This window comes from Onthophagus taurus, chromosome 3 (genome assembly GCF_036711975.1).
Source record: "Onthophagus taurus isolate NC chromosome 3, IU_Otau_3.0, whole genome shotgun sequence".
Classification (NCBI taxonomy): Eukaryota; Metazoa; Arthropoda; class Insecta; order Coleoptera; family Scarabaeidae; genus Onthophagus; species Onthophagus taurus.
This window is the reverse complement of record NC_091968.1, coordinates 20,083,253-20,098,575: the sequence shown is the minus strand read 5'-3', so window position 1 is coordinate 20,098,575 and position 15,323 is coordinate 20,083,253. Positions and strand designations below refer to the sequence as shown.

At 30.4% G+C, this 15,323-nt stretch overlaps 2 protein-coding genes across 7 annotated transcripts in view; one reads left to right on the top strand and one right to left on the bottom strand.

Moving 5' to 3' along the window:
* Nucleotides 1–609: 609 nt before the first annotated feature.
* The window catches only part of LOC111413916 (myogenesis-regulating glycosidase), a 34,933-nt gene continuing 20,219 nt past the window's right edge, over nucleotides 610–15,323 (bottom strand). For 4 of the 5 annotated variants that reach the window (XM_023045057.2, XM_023045058.2, XM_023045060.2 and 1 more), the window contains 3 exons: nucleotides 8,510–8,663; nucleotides 1,265–3,031; nucleotides 610–1,052 (listed from right to left, as the gene is read on the bottom strand). In XM_023045057.2, coding sequence (XP_022900825.1) covers nucleotides 735–1,052; nucleotides 1,265–3,031; nucleotides 8,510–8,663 — 2,239 coding nt within the window. In that variant the 3' untranslated portion in view covers nucleotides 610–734. Of the gene's footprint in view, nucleotides 1,053–1,264; nucleotides 3,032–8,509; nucleotides 8,664–8,751; nucleotides 8,845–15,323 lie in introns of those variants that run through there. The other variant, XM_023045062.2, reaches the window with a different exon arrangement.
* On the top strand, nucleotides 9,260–9,978 carry LOC111413918 (uncharacterized). 2 transcript variants are annotated; one of them, XM_023045064.2, is made up of 3 exons: nucleotides 9,260–9,371; nucleotides 9,427–9,605; nucleotides 9,660–9,978. In XM_023045064.2, exons 1-3 carry the CDS (start codon nucleotides 9,302–9,304, stop codon nucleotides 9,942–9,944), a joined length of 534 nt encoding a protein of 177 aa, XP_022900832.2. In that variant the 5' UTR covers nucleotides 9,260–9,301; the 3' UTR covers nucleotides 9,945–9,978. The 2 variants fall into 2 exon arrangements, with proteins under 2 accessions (XP_022900832.2, XP_022900831.2); XM_023045063.2 differs by having other exon boundaries at nucleotides 9,427–9,611.

The window sequence follows — 15,323 nt, the reverse complement described above, 5'->3', positions numbered from 1 at the left end:
AATAACCTATGATAAGGGAACACCTTTTATGGATTCTGGTGTGTGGGTTGATTATTAATGTTTTTTCCCCAAGAAGCTTTATTCTATCACTTTCAATCTTTAATTTATTACCTATAATTATGTCAAAAACGTAAAACTCCAAAAATTCATAAATTTTAGTGCCCTAGGTTGGTAATGATCAATGATTGGGAAAAACCTTTTATGGATTATCATTTATGGGTTGATTGTTAATGTTTTTATGCAAACAGTTTCACTGTATCACTTTCAGTTTTTGATTTGTTACCTACAATCACGTTTCAGATGTAAAACCCCAAAAATTTGTCAATTTTAATGCTCTAAGTTCGTAATAACCAATGATAAGGGAACACCTTTTATGGATTTTGGTGTGTGGGTTGATTATTCATGTTTTTTCCCCAAGAAGCTATATTCCATCACTTTCAGTTTTTAATTTATTACCTATAATTATGTCAAAAACGTAAAACTCCAAAAATTCATAAGTTTTAGTGCCCTAGGTTGGTAATAACCAATGATGGGGAAAAATTTGTTATTAATTAATTAACTGTACATGATTTAAAACGTACCCAAAAAGGTCATGAAAGGTCATAGAAATCGGACAACACAAATTTTTTATTTTTAAATCACAAAAAATATAATACAGATAGATATCACATTAAAATCAATTAAATTAATACATTTTTCCTCTTACTATTTACTTAACTTTATAAAATTATTTTTTACAACCTCGTATCATCAGGCATTTTCCTAAAATACGCAATTTTATCCTCCTCCACTTTATAATCGTGAATCCACCGATTTCCCTTTCGCTTACTACTATCAATACCATCCATCCAAACCCCCGCAGGTAAATAAACTTCTCTTTGACGCGCCCCCGAATGCAAAACGGGCGCGACAATCAACTCATCCCCAATTGCAAATTCATCGGAAACCGCGTGACAAGCCGGATCGTTCGGTTGAAGCATCCATAATGGACGAATTAACGGCAAACCATGACGAAGAGTTTCTTTAACGTATTTTTTTAACAACGGGGTTATCTAAAAAAATAATTAATTTTTTGACTTTGATTTAAATGTAATTAAACTTCAATTTGGCATAATTAAAAGAAAGAAATGATTTTAAAACAACCCCTTAAAATAATCGGATTCATTTTTGTATCAATTTTAACAACGTTTTCTTGGATTTTATTAACGCTATTTATTTTTTCTTATCTATACAATTTATTTAAGTATTAAATAAAGAATCTCACCGTAACTTGTCGTATCGAAGCCATAACTTTAGCCATCTCCAAGACTTTTTCATCGCTGTAATAACTAGGTAAGTAGGTGAATCGCATAACAGGCAAAAAAGTAGCTAATTGCAACCATCTCATGTATAATTCTTTATCGGGTAACTCAATGTTGATTCCAGTGACGTTTTGTTTTGTTTTAGTGGTGAAAGAGGCTTCGTAATCACCTCCTACAGCGCCGGGGATTAAATAATGATACCCAATTAACCCGTAAGTTAAAACGGTTGGGATAACGCGGCGTAATCCTTCCCAAGACGATTGAAATGGGGGTAATGAAACAAAAATGGGGACTTTGGGTTCTTGAACCGCGCTGTTTACCCCAAAAATACTCACGGTGTCTTGTAAGCTGTTTATAAATAAAGTTTTGTATTGATCAGGATTAAATAAATCCATCTCGGTTTGATAATAATGAGGGATGTTGTAAGCGGTGCCGAAATCAATGAAGAAAGTGCTAAATTTGTGCTTCTCCATTAAAAATTTTAACTTCTCAATCAACCACGGCGAAGTATTCTTATTCGTTATATCCAAAACTGCGGCACTTTCAAGCGATTTATACCGAGTTAAAGCAGGAATTTTCCCATCACTCCCTCTCTCAGAAATTAATAATCGCTTTCGAACCGTTTCAGCGAAATTCAAACTCTCCGTTGAGATAAACGGCTGGATTGAGACAACCAAGCGAACCCCCCTCCTATGTAAAGCCTCCATCATATTCTCAAAATTAGCAAAACGCTCCACATCCAAAGCAAAATCACCAATTTCTTTCTGCCAAAATTCATTCACCAAAACATGCCCTTGTTTCAAAAAACCCAAATTCATTATATTTTGGGTATAAGTCGATAAAGTTTCTTCATTAAACTCGCTTTTCGACGTCGAGGGAACCTCCCATAACGGCTCGGTTAATAAACTATCAATTATCTCATCCTCAAAGGGTTTTAACCCATCCCAATTATCTTTCTTACTTAAATTAGAGTGCAAAATAGTTGTGTTAGGGGCGGTACAAATGCTGTAATTTAACGTAGGATAAGAAGTTATTTTATTAAAATAAGCGAAATCGTCGTATTTCGCTTTCAAACAAAACTGTTTTATTAACCCCGTTGAATTTTTAATCGAGATATAAAGAGGGGCTGAATCGCTTATAAAAATAGCAACACCCCGCGAATTAATAAAATAACGCTTTAAAACATTCCCCCATTGATGTTTCTCAATACTGCCGGTTATAAACGGGACAAAATCGTGATTTAACTTATTTAAGGGCCAAGATACATCTTGATTTTGCCCCCCTCCGTACCAATATTCACCGGGGACTAGATCGAAACAATCTGTTGGTTCCACTTTTTCGTTTAAAGAAATCCATTGGAAATTGTAACAACGTGTTTCGGGGTTCATTTGGAATAAATCGATGTAAAGGCGGGCTCCGTCCATCCATTCTAAGCAAATGCTGTCGTCGTTGCGGGTGTTTTGGGGTAAACATGGGAATATTTTGTTGTTTGGTAACGTGGTGCCGAGGTTTCCTTTGATGATGTTGACGCCGTCGTTGTTGAAAAATTTGATTTCGCGTTTTGCTTTGTTGAATTTGATTTTGTCGAAATAGGCTTTTTGGAGGAGTTTTTGTTGGTATAGGACGTAAGCGAATCCGACGAGGAAAACGATTGCGATGAATAGGAATCCGACGAATGCGCGGATTTTGTATTCTTTTGGTTTTTTCTTCCGGATTTGTGAGGGGAGGTTCTAGAAAGAAAATGAATCGAATTATTATGAGATTATTTCTAAAATTTAATAAGTATTTAATGTTTATAATAAACTAATACTAAAAGAAATTTGTTTAAATTTATTTATTTAATTTGTTAAGAACGCAAAAATTATAAAATTTTTAGTCAGTTAGCCAATTTTAGTTCTATCAGTTGGTAATAAGAAGTGATCACTTTTAGTCTTTAATGAAAATTCTTCAATATTAGTTCCGTAGGTTGGTAATAAACAATAACGGGGATAAATCTCTTATGGATTATAGTTTTTGATTTGATTATGATTGCTTTTCATCTAATCTATATCACTCTATCATCTTTAGGTCGTAACTTATTATCTATAATAATGTTAGAAATGCAAAGTTCTGAAAATTCATCGGATTTTGTTTCCTAGGTTAGAAATAACCAACGATAAGGACAAATTTTTTATGGATTATAATTTATGAGTTGATTTTTAATGTTTTTTATCTAAATCATTTCACTCCATCACTTTCAGTCTTTAATTTACCACCTATAAAAGTGTTAAAATCGCGAAACGCTGAAAATTCTTCAATATTAGTTCCCTAGGTTGGTAATAAACAATGACGGGGACAAATTTCTTATGAATTATAGTTTTTGAGTAGATTACGATTGTTTTTCATCTAAACTATTTCACTCCATCATCTTTATGACGTAATTTATTATCTACAATAATGCTAGAAATGGAAAATTTTGTAAATTCATCAGTTTTTGTTTCCTAGGTTGGTAATAACTAATGATAAGGACATATTTTTTTATGGATTATAATTTATGAGTTGATTTTAATATTTTTTATCTAAAACATTTCACTCCATCACTTTCAGTCTTTAATTTATTACCTATAATAGTGTTAAAATCGCGAAACTTTGAAAATTCTGCAATATTAGTTCCCTAGGTTGGTAATAACCAATGATAGGGACAAATCTCTTATGGATTATAATTTTTGAGTTGATTATGAATGTTTTTCATCTAAACCATTTCACTCCACCATCTTTAGGCCGTAACTTATTATCTATAACAATGATAGAAATGCAAAATTCTGAAAATTCGTCAGTTTTTGTTTTCTAGGTTGGTAATAACCAACGATAGGGACAAATCTTTTATGGATTATAATTTATGGGTTGATTATCAATGTTTTCTATCTAAACCATTTCATTCCATCATCTTCAGACTGTAACTTATTACCTATAATAGTGTAAGAAACGCAAAATTCTGAAACTTCGTTAGTTTTTGTTTTCTAAGTTGGTAATAACCAACTTTAAGGACAAATCTATTATATATTACAATTTATCGGTTGATTACGAATATTTTTCATCCAAACTATTTCACTCCATCATCTTCAGTCTGCAACTTATTACCTATAATAGCGTAAGAAACGCAAAATTTTGAAAATTCGTCAGTTTTTGTTTTCTAGGTTGGTAATAACCAACGATAGGGACAAATCTTTTATGGATTATAATTTATGGGTTGATTATCAATGTTTTCTATCTAAACCATTTCATTCCGTCATCTTCAGACTGTAACTTATTACCTATAATAGTGTAAGAAACGCAAAATTCTGAAACTTCGTTAGTTTTTGTTTTCTAAGTTGGTAATAACCAACTTTAAGGACAAATCTCTTATATATATCAATTTATCGATTGATTACGAATATTTTTCATCCAAACTATTTCACTCCATCATCTTCAAACTGTAACTTATTACCTATAATAGTGTAAGAAACGAAAAATTCTGAAAATTCGTCAGTTTTTGTTTTCTAGGTTGGTAATAACCAACGATAGGGACAAATCTTTTATGGATTATAATTTATGGGTTGATTATCAATGTTTTCTATCTAAACCATTTCATTCCGTCATCTTCTGACTGTAACTTATTACCTATAATAGTGTAAGAAACGCAAAATTCTGAAACTTCGTTAGTTTTTGTTTTCTAGGTTGGTAATAACCAACGATAGGGACAAATCTTTTATGGATTATAATTTATGGGTTGATTATCAATGTTTTCTATCTAAACTATTTCACTCCATCATCTTCAAACTGTAACTTATTACCTATAATAGTGTAAGAAACGCAAAATTCTGAAACTTCGTCAGCTTTTGTTTTCTAGGTTGGTAATGACCAACGATAGGGACAAATCTATTATAGATTATAATTTATCGATTGATTACGAATATTTTTCATCTAAACTATTTCACTCCATCATCTTCAGGCCGTAACTTATTACTTACAACAGTATTAGAAACGCAAAACCCTAGAAATCCGTCAGTTTCTGTTTTTTAGGTTGGTAATAACCAAGGATAGGGACAAATCTTTTATGGATTATCATTTATGAGTTGATTATTAATGTTTTCTATCTAAACCAGTTCACTCAATCATTTTCGGACTGTAACTTGTTACTTATAATAGTTCAAGAAACGCAAAATTTTGAAAATTCGTCAGCTTTTGTTTTCTAAGTTGGTAATAACCAACTTTAGGGACAAATCTTTGATGGATTATAATTTATAGGTTGATTACGAATATTTATTATCTAAACTATTTCACTCCATCTTCTTCAGGGGGTAACTTATTACCTATAACAGTGTTAGAAACGCAAAACTCTGAAAATTCATCAGTTTTGGTTGCCTAGGTTGGTAATAGCCAGTAATAGGGTCAAATCGTTTATGGAATATAACTTATGAGTTGATTATCAATGTTTTTTATCTAAACCATTTTACTGTATCACTTTCAGTCTTTAATGTATTATCTATAATAGTAAAAGGGGTGAAATATTTCTCAAATAAATACATATAATAAACTTTTTTTGAGAAATACTAATAAGTTTAATTTAATTCAAATAGTAAACATGTTTCGAAACTATTGTTTCATCTTCAGTTCCTAATATAGGAAAAAAAGAAAAAAATAACAAAAAACGTTAAATGGAAAACAATAAAAGCGGTAAAAAATGAAGGTATCGGAATTGAAAAGGAAAACTTACTTAAATTAATTTACAATTTTTCAGTTTTAGTTCCCTAGGTTGGTAATAACGAATGGCAGGGACAAATTTCTTATGGATTATAATTTTTGAGTTGATTATGAATGTTGTTCTAAACTGTTTCACTCCATCATCTTTAGGCCGTAATTTATTACCTATAACAATGTTAGAAATGCAAAATTCTGAAAATTCATCAGTTTTTATTTCCGACAATCTGTTATGGATTATAGTTTACGAGTTGATTATTAATATTTTTCATCCCAGCAGTTTTATACCATCATTTTCACTCTTTAATTTATTACGTACAATCATGTCAAAAACACTAAACTTTTACCTTTTAAAAGTTTTAGTGCTCAAAGTTGGTAATAATCAATGATGGGGAAAAATCTTTTATAGATAACCGTTTATGGGTTGATTGTTAATGCTTTTTTCCAAGTAGTTTTATTCCATCACTTTCAGTTTTAATTTATTACCTATAATCATGTCAAAAACGTAAAACTCCAACAATTCATAAGTTTTAGTGCTCTAAGTTGATAACCAATGATGGAGAAAAACATTTTATGGATTATCGTTTATGGGTTGATTGTTAATGTTTTTATTCCAACAGTTTCACTCTATCTCTTTCAGTTTTTAATTTATTACCTACAATCTTGTTCAAGACATAAAACTCCAAAAATTCGTCAGTTTTAATGCCCTAGGTTGGTAATAACTAATGATGGGGGAAAATCTTTTATGAATTATCGTTTATGGATTGATTATTAATGTTTTTTTACCAAGCAGTTTTATGCAATCACTTTCAGTCTTTAATTTATTACCTATAATCATGTCAAAAACGTAAAACTCCAAAAATTCATCAGTTTTAGTGCCCTAGGTTGGTAATAACTAATGATGGCGAAAAATCTTTTATGGATTGTCGTTTATGGGTTGATTATTAATGTTTTTTATTCTAACAGTTTCACTCTATCACTTTCAGTTTTTAATTTATTCCTACAATTATGTTCAAGACGTAAAACTCCAAAAATTCGTCAGTTTTAATGCCCTAGGTTGGTAATAACTAATGATGGGAGAAATTCTTTTATGAATTATCGTTTATGGATTGATTGTCAGTGTTTTTTTACCAAGCAGTTTTATTCCATCTCTTGCAGTCTTTAATTTATTACCTATAATCATGTCAAAAACGTATAACTCCAAAAATTCATCAGTTTTAGTGCCCTAGGTTGGTAATAACTAATGATGGCGAAAAATCTTTTATGGATTGTCGTTTATGGGTTGATTATTAATGTTTTTTATTCTAACAGTTTCACTCTATCACTTTCAGTTTTTAATTTATTCCTACAATTATGTTCAAGACGTAAAACTCCAAAAATTCGTCAGTTTTAATGCCCTAGGTTGGTAATAACTAATGATGGGAGAAAATCTTTTATGAATTATCGTTTATGGATTGATTGTCAGTGTTTTTTTATCAAGCAGTTTTATTCCATCTCTTGCAGTCTTTAATTTATTACCTATAATCATGTCAAAAACGTAAAACTCCAAAAATTCATCAGTTTTAGTGCCCTAGGTTGGTAATAACTAATGATGGCGAAAAATCTTTTATGGATTGTCGTTTATGGGTTGATTATTAATGTTTTTTATTCCAACAGTTTCACTCTATCACTTTCAGTTTTTAATTTATTACCTACAATCATGTTCAAGACGTAAAACTCCAAAAATTCGTCAGTTTTAATGCCCTAGGTTGGTAATAACTAATGATGGCGAAAAATCTTTTATGGATTGTCGTTTATGGGTTGATTATTAATGTTTTTTTATTCCAACAGTTTCACTCTATCACTTTCAGTTTTTAATTTATTACCTACAATCATGTTCAAGACGTAAAACTCCAAAAATTCGTCAGTTTTAATGCTTTAGGTTGGTAATAACTAATGATGGTGGAAAATCTTTTATGAATTATCGTTTATGGATTGATTATTAGTGTTTTTTACCAAGCAGTTTTATTCCTTCACTTTCAGCCTTTAATTTATTAGCAATATTATGTCAAAAACGTCATTTTATAGCTTCGTAATTATCAATGATAAGCAATTTAAGATTTTTTTGAATATATTTGCTACCTGTAATCCGAAGAATATAGGCTTAGTTAATATAAAATCATATATGGAAATAGCAAATAACAGGGGAGATTAATGTTGAAATCTTTTCAAGTAACAAATTGCAGAAATTAAGTTCAATTTCGGACTTAGCCGCAGTTCTTCACATAATGTTCTTTATGTATCCCGAAAAGTTCTATGCAATCATTAACTAACTTTAACAATACCATGGGATCATTGAAGAACCCAATTTTAAAATTAAAATTAATAGAATACTTTTAAACTTTTTGAATTAAAATTTCTCAATCAATGTAACAAGATCGGTTCGGCTAATTCATAAACGTCCTGAAAATATTATACTTGGCATCTAATATAATTATAACTGAATTTACCTGTATCTTTTCTTTGAGTAAACTAGCTAGCGAATTAACCGACGTAATAGAAGTCCCCGGAGAATACCCGCCAGAACTATCCAATTCACCGGGTTTAAGCATCTTTGGAACGGCAGAAGTGACAGATTTCCTTCTAACATTCCGAAGAGGAACTCTAAAACAAAATAATCGTATAAATATAAATCTTTGAATTTAATAATTCCATTTCATTGAATAATTTAAAATCAATAAAATAAATAAACCTTAAATTTAGTTGTTACCCCACAATTTCTTAGAGGGTACTAATCTTATGAGACGCCTCAATGAAGAGAAAACATTTTAAATAAGCCAGAAGAGAATAAGTTGTAGAGAGAACGGATTGGTGAGGAGTTTTTAAAGTGGTTAATTCGATTGTGGTGAGTTTCGGTTCAATTGGGATTTCCGTTTAAAGTTAAAAAAAAAGAAAGCAAGAAAAAATTAAACTATAATATAATTGAAAATAAGTTTTTTATAGTTAAAGATAGAAATGAAATTTAGTTAGATTATTGAGTATTATCTATATTTAATAAATTTAATTATTAAATAATTGTTATAAATATAAAGAAGATTTCTTATCATTTATGTTATTGCCACATTTCATTTTTTCCCAAAATGATCTAAAACGTAAATAATTACACGTTAGATAAAATATAATAATAGATGTAAATATTTACTTCATTTAAAGTTAATCATCGTCTACCTATGTATATAAAAACGGGTTGCATTTTAAGCAACGCCAGTTTTCTAAATCGTTTTATTAAAAGTTTTTGAAGCATGAAGCATAATTTTGTAATTGAAATTTTTATATTAACCATATTTTTATGTGGGATACAATCTAATTCCGGTAAATTTCTTTCTTATTTTAATTATTTTTTATTAATTTAATTAATTTTATTAAGATTATGATTATTATTGGAGAGATTATGATGCTTCAATCCCCCCGGATGCAGTAACAGCAGCTTATGGACTTTATATAGGACAAAAATTTCAAAAATGCACCTTAATTCCTGGTTCTATATACTCCCAAAATCAAACGTTTATTGGTGAATATGTTGGAAAATTTGAAACCAAAGATGATGTTAAAGTAAAAAGAATTTACAAAATTATAAATATTTTATGATTTTTTGTTTAGATATTATGTTCATCTAGAGTTTTGAAATGGGTTACTGTTAACATGGAGAAATTTTTTTATGAGGGGAATTTAATTCCTTCTGAGTATTGTAAATTAGTTCCTGGTGGATATCAAGATGCTGGTAATTATCGGTGGTACATTGGGAGAGTTTTCCATGAAAATATGTGGAAAGTAAGCAAAGTGGATTTGCGAAATTTTAAAGCTTTAAGCGTATGGAGTATTAATGGGAGTTACGAACGAGTAAAAAATTTTGAAATGTTAGTTGTATGTAAAATAAATTTATGAAGAAAATTAAATAAACTCAACAACCATTTAATTTTTAAAATTTAAGCAAAAAATAAAAAATATCTTATAGGTGCAACTTTTTTGTCTTATTTTATCTGGGGACCGATTTCGAGCAATATCTAACTTATCATCAGCTGAATATGCCATCTTCCATGACCAGAAAGGCCGTGTTACTGCAACCGATATTAGGCTCATATAGCAAAAAAATGGAGAACACTTCTTAAGGACTGTCCAGAAATTCATCAGTTTTTGTTTCCTAGGTTGGTAATAAGCAATGATAAGGACAAATTGTTTATGGATTATAATTTATGAGTTGATTATTAATGTTTTTTATCTAAATCATTTCACTCCATTACTTTCAGTTTTTAATTTATTACCTATAATAGTGTTAAAATCGCGAAACCTTGAAAATTTTTCAATATTAGCTCCCTAGGTTGGTAATAAACAATGACGGGGACAAATCTTTTATGGATTATAATTTTTGAGTTATTTATGAATGTTTTTCATATAAACTATTTCATTCCACCATCTTTAGGCCGTAACTTATTATCTATAACAATATTAGAAATGTAAAATTCTGAAAATTCATCAGTATTTGTTTCCTAGCTTGGTAATAACCAATGATAAGGACAAATTGTTCATAGATTATAATTTATGAGTTGATTATTAATGTTTTTTATCTAAAACACTTCACTCCATCACTTTCAGTCTTTAATTTAGTAGTTATAATAGAGTTAAAATCGCGAAACCCTGAAAATTCTTCAATATTAGTTCCTTAGGTTGGTAATAACCAATGACAGAGACAAATCTCTTATGGATTATAATTTTTGAGTTATTTATGAATGTTTTTCATATAAATTATTTCACTCCATCATCTTTAGGCCGTAACTTATTATCTATAATAAAGTGAGAAATGCAAAATTCTGTTAATTCATCAGTTTTTGTTTCCTAGGTTGGTAATAGCTAATGACAAGTACAAATTTTTTATGGATTATAATTTATGAGTTGATTATTAATGTTTTTTATCTAAATCATTTTACTCCATCACTTTCAGTCTTTAATTTCTTACCTATAATAGTGTTAAAATCGCGAAACTCTGAAAATTCTTTAATATTAATTCCCTAGGTTGGTAATAACCAATGATAGAGACAAATCTCTTATGGACTATAATTTTTGAGTTGATTACGAATGATTTTCATCTAAACTATTTCAGTCCATCATCTTGAGGTCGAAACTTATTATCTATAATAATGTTAGAAATGTAAAATTCTGTAAATTCATCAGTTTTTGTTTCCTAGGTTGGTAACAATTAATGATAAGGACGAATTTTTTATGGATTATAATTTATGAGTTGATTATTAATGTTTTTTATCTAAATCATTTCAGTCCATCACTTTCAGTTTTTAATTTATTACCTATAATAGTGTTAAAATCGCGAAACCCTGAAAATTCTTCAATATTAGTTCCCTAGGTTGGTAATAACCAATGATAGAGACAAATCTCTTATGGACTCAAGGTCCGTTGAGTATTGGTTATAAGGTTATCCAACTCGAACAACTTGACGTTGGCGGGGTGAGGTGGGAAACGTGACATCATTGGAGGAAAAATATAACATAATATGATATAATATAAATTTAATAAAATATTATAATAATATTTATGTTAATAATTATTTAAAAATTAAAAAAGTGTTATTAAATTCAAGAAATAAAGAGTTTCTGTTGGTTTACGTATATAAATGAAAACAGAAATGGCAATTCTTCCAATGACGTCACAACAAGGCCTTTGTCTGTGGGCCTTTGCGGAGGGGATACGTTCATAACAACAGCGTTCATAGGGAGTTGGATAACCTTATACAGTATGTTTACTCAACGGACCTTGTTATGGACTATAATTTTTGAGTTGATTATGAATGTTTTTTATCTAAACTATTTCACTCCATCATCTTTAGGTCGTAACTTATTATCTATAAGAATGTTAGAAACGCAAAATTTTGAAAATTTATCAGTTTTTGTTTTCCAAGTTGGTAATAACCAATGATAAGGACAAATTTTTTATGGATTACAATTTTTAGGTTCATTATGAAATTTTTCTATCTAAATCATTTCACTCCATCATTTTTAGTTTTTAATATATTACCTATAATAATGTCAAAACCATAAAATTGCAAAATTCATCAGTTTTAGTGGTCTAAGTTGGCCATTGCCAATGATAGGAAAAAATCTGTTATGGATTGATTATGAATGGTTTTTATCACAAAAGTTTTACCCCATCAGTTTTTGTCTTAAATTTATTACCTATAATCAGGTCAAAAACGTAATACTCCAAATATTCATCAATTTTAGTGCCCTAAGTTGGTAATAAACAATCATAGGGCAAAATTTTTTATGGATTATAGTTTATGGGTTAATTGTTAATGTTTTTTTATTCAAACAGTTTCACTCTATCACTTGCAGTCTCTTATTTATTACTTACAATCATGTCAAAAACGTAAAACTCTAAAAATTAGTCATTTTTGATGCTCTAAGTTCGTAATAATCAATGATAGAGGAACATTTTTTATAGATTCTGGTGTATGGGTTGATTATTAATGCTTTTTTCTAAAGCAGTTTTATTCCATCACTTTCAGTCTTTAATTTATTACCTATAATCATGTCAAAGACGTAATACTCCGAAAATTAATCAGTTTTAGTGCTCTAAATTGGTAATAACCAATGATAAGGGACAATCTTTTATGACTTATAGTTTATGGATTGATTATTAATGTGTTTTATCCAAGCAGTTTTATTCCATCACTTTCAACAAAGATATAGGTGGAGTGAATCTTATGGACAACTACATGGGAAAATACAAAATATTATTGCCCACCAAACTGGACAACAAGTCAACTCAAAACTGAAAGACTACCTATATGAATTAACACCTGATCACACCCAACTTTTATTAACCCTAAGTGCGCCAATCATCAAAAAGGCAATGAAATAAAATCTTACTAGCAAATATACTGATTAGGACAAGTAAGACTAGAATACCTAAGTAGTTTAATCGCAAGACTAAAAAATAAAGATGACATTGCGGTTCAGACTCAAAATCTTATAAAACTAATTCGACCAGCTGCAAAGGTGGTTACTGCCGCAGTAAAAGAAAAGTCTAGAAAGCAAAAAGAATATGGCATAGTTTCAGAAACACCGCAGATAAAAGAAAATTCAACCTTCAAACAAACAAATTAAAGACTTTAATTAAAGATGCTTCGAAAGATATTTCAAATACTTTTTTAAAGCCTGCTTGAGACTGAATCATGACCCGCAATGTTTTAAGACGACATAGATAATTATGCTCCAAAAACCTGACAAATCCAATTTGGATTTGGTAATCGTCATCCTACAATAGATTAAGTACATAGAATGACAATCGTTATTGAGAATGCATTTGAAGAGCAAAAATACTGTCCTGTAATTTTCTAGAACACGCGTTTGACAAGATGTGGCACTGCGAACATGTGTTCAAGTTTGGCATAAAGTTGCCGCGATATTACTGTCAATTACTGGAATCATACTTTTCTGAAAGATCAGAACAGATCACATGATAGTTAACATTCAAACCGATCTTGGCTGGAGTTCCCCAAGGCAGTGTTTTAGGATCATTTCTTTATCTACTGTATACCGCAGATATTCAAATTCCAAAAGATGCTGTACTTGGGACATTTAGTTAACAAAATTCATAAACGAACTAGGGATTGGAAAATACAGCTTAATAGTTTGAAATCAACGTCAATTTTGCGTTGCGGCGAATAAAAAGCATCATAACAGTATCGAGGATGTCCTATTTCTGAAGCAAAATCAACAAAATATCTGGGTCTCCACCGTGAAGGCAGACTGAACTGGAAGCATCATGTTAGACAGAAGGATGAGTACGTTAAATTCAAAAGTAGGCAAATGTATTCCCAACTTGATCTGCAATTAACGAGACTAGTTTATTAAGCAAGTCCGCGATTAAGCCTACCTGGACTTGCAAAATTTTCCACGTTGATCGGAGTTTCTTTTTATGAATAAATATCAAGCGTCACTGCGTCCCACTGCGCCCTTTATCATCTTCTTCCTGCGTAATATTTTTAGGTAAATGGTCTCTATGTATACTGCCTATATGTTGTGATGCATGAAAATTATCACAATTTTTCATTTCTTTTTTTTTAGGCAAAATTTAACGCTTTACTACAAAAGTAATAATTGAGGTAATTAAAGCTCTCAAGGTGCAATTATTTCATTACATAATTAAAGAAATATTGAAAATAAATCCTTCTCGAGATGCATTGCAACAATTTAGACCAGAATACATTAGTATAAGAGAATACTAGAGCTTGCGATAAAATTTATCATATAAAATTTCATATAACTATAAAAAAGCAGCCTTTTGTCGCTTTTTTACGATAGGAAGAAGTTGTATTGTTCAGATACAAAAGAAGGAAATGTATGATAGTGAACTGCGCACATAAAAAAAATTTTAATAAGTATCAATAAAATTGCTCTATAGAGCAATTTATTTATTATATGAACGTAGATTATCTTAAAGTAAAGAAGTCCAAAAATGGTAAGCAAGTTTATTAGTTGTCACGTTTCTCCCTGATCATGATACTTCAAGTCTCTTTTTATCATATCTAAGATAACACGCTTTCAGGGTGATCTCTTATGTCTCTCGATGTATATGTATTTGGCAATCCTAATTGTATCCTAATCTTTATTCCATCCATTCCTGGTTTAGAAGGAAACTATTCTTTGCAAGGGTACCTTCCACGGAAGGCGACTAATTGCTGTAATTGGTAATAATAACCTGTTTCTAGCTAAAGTCTTGTTGAAATTTGAACATCCATTTACTGCATTCCATAAATTAACCGCTTTTGTTATAGGATCGTAGAAACTAGGCAGCATTTAGCTTTTCTATAAAGCACCGTTCCTCATGGAAACCTCTATATTAGTTTACTGAATGACATGGTTCACAATCTTCTTCTTCTTCCCCTCTCTCTCTAGACGGTAACAGTATCTTGAAGCAGCCTGAAATTATAGATCTGGTTTATCAGGTCCATTGCGTGAACGTGAGTGCTTGCGATGTGCAAACAGAAGTAGGAAAGTTCTATGATTTGTTCGATGGAAGTGTTGTTGAATACCAGCTTACCACTTGTTATCTCACTGTTACTCTTGCTACCACTGTGCTTATAGTTTTTGATGCCATGTGGTGCGATTACTTCTTCTCTAGACCTTACTTCAGTCGTGTTGTTAGTGTTTAATTTATATATTATGTTTATAATGTTAGCTGGTGCACTGGACTCATATCTAATTTTACGCAAAAGATATATGAATCGTTCAAAAGTTGGTAACCTAACCT

Excerpts from the sequence above, each read along its gene's own strand:
- LOC111413918 (XM_023045063.2), top strand. The coding sequence starts at position 9,302 with ATGAAGCATAATTTTGTAATTGAAATTTTTATATTAACCATATTTTTA. Across the intron at positions 9,372-9,426 it reads TGGGATACAATCTAATTCCG|ATTATGATTATTATTGGAGA; the intron begins GTAAATTTCTTT and ends AATTTTATTAAG. Across the intron at positions 9,612-9,659 it reads AAACCAAAGATGATGTTAAA|ATATTATGTTCATCTAGAGT; the intron begins GTAAAAAGAATT and ends TTTTTTGTTTAG.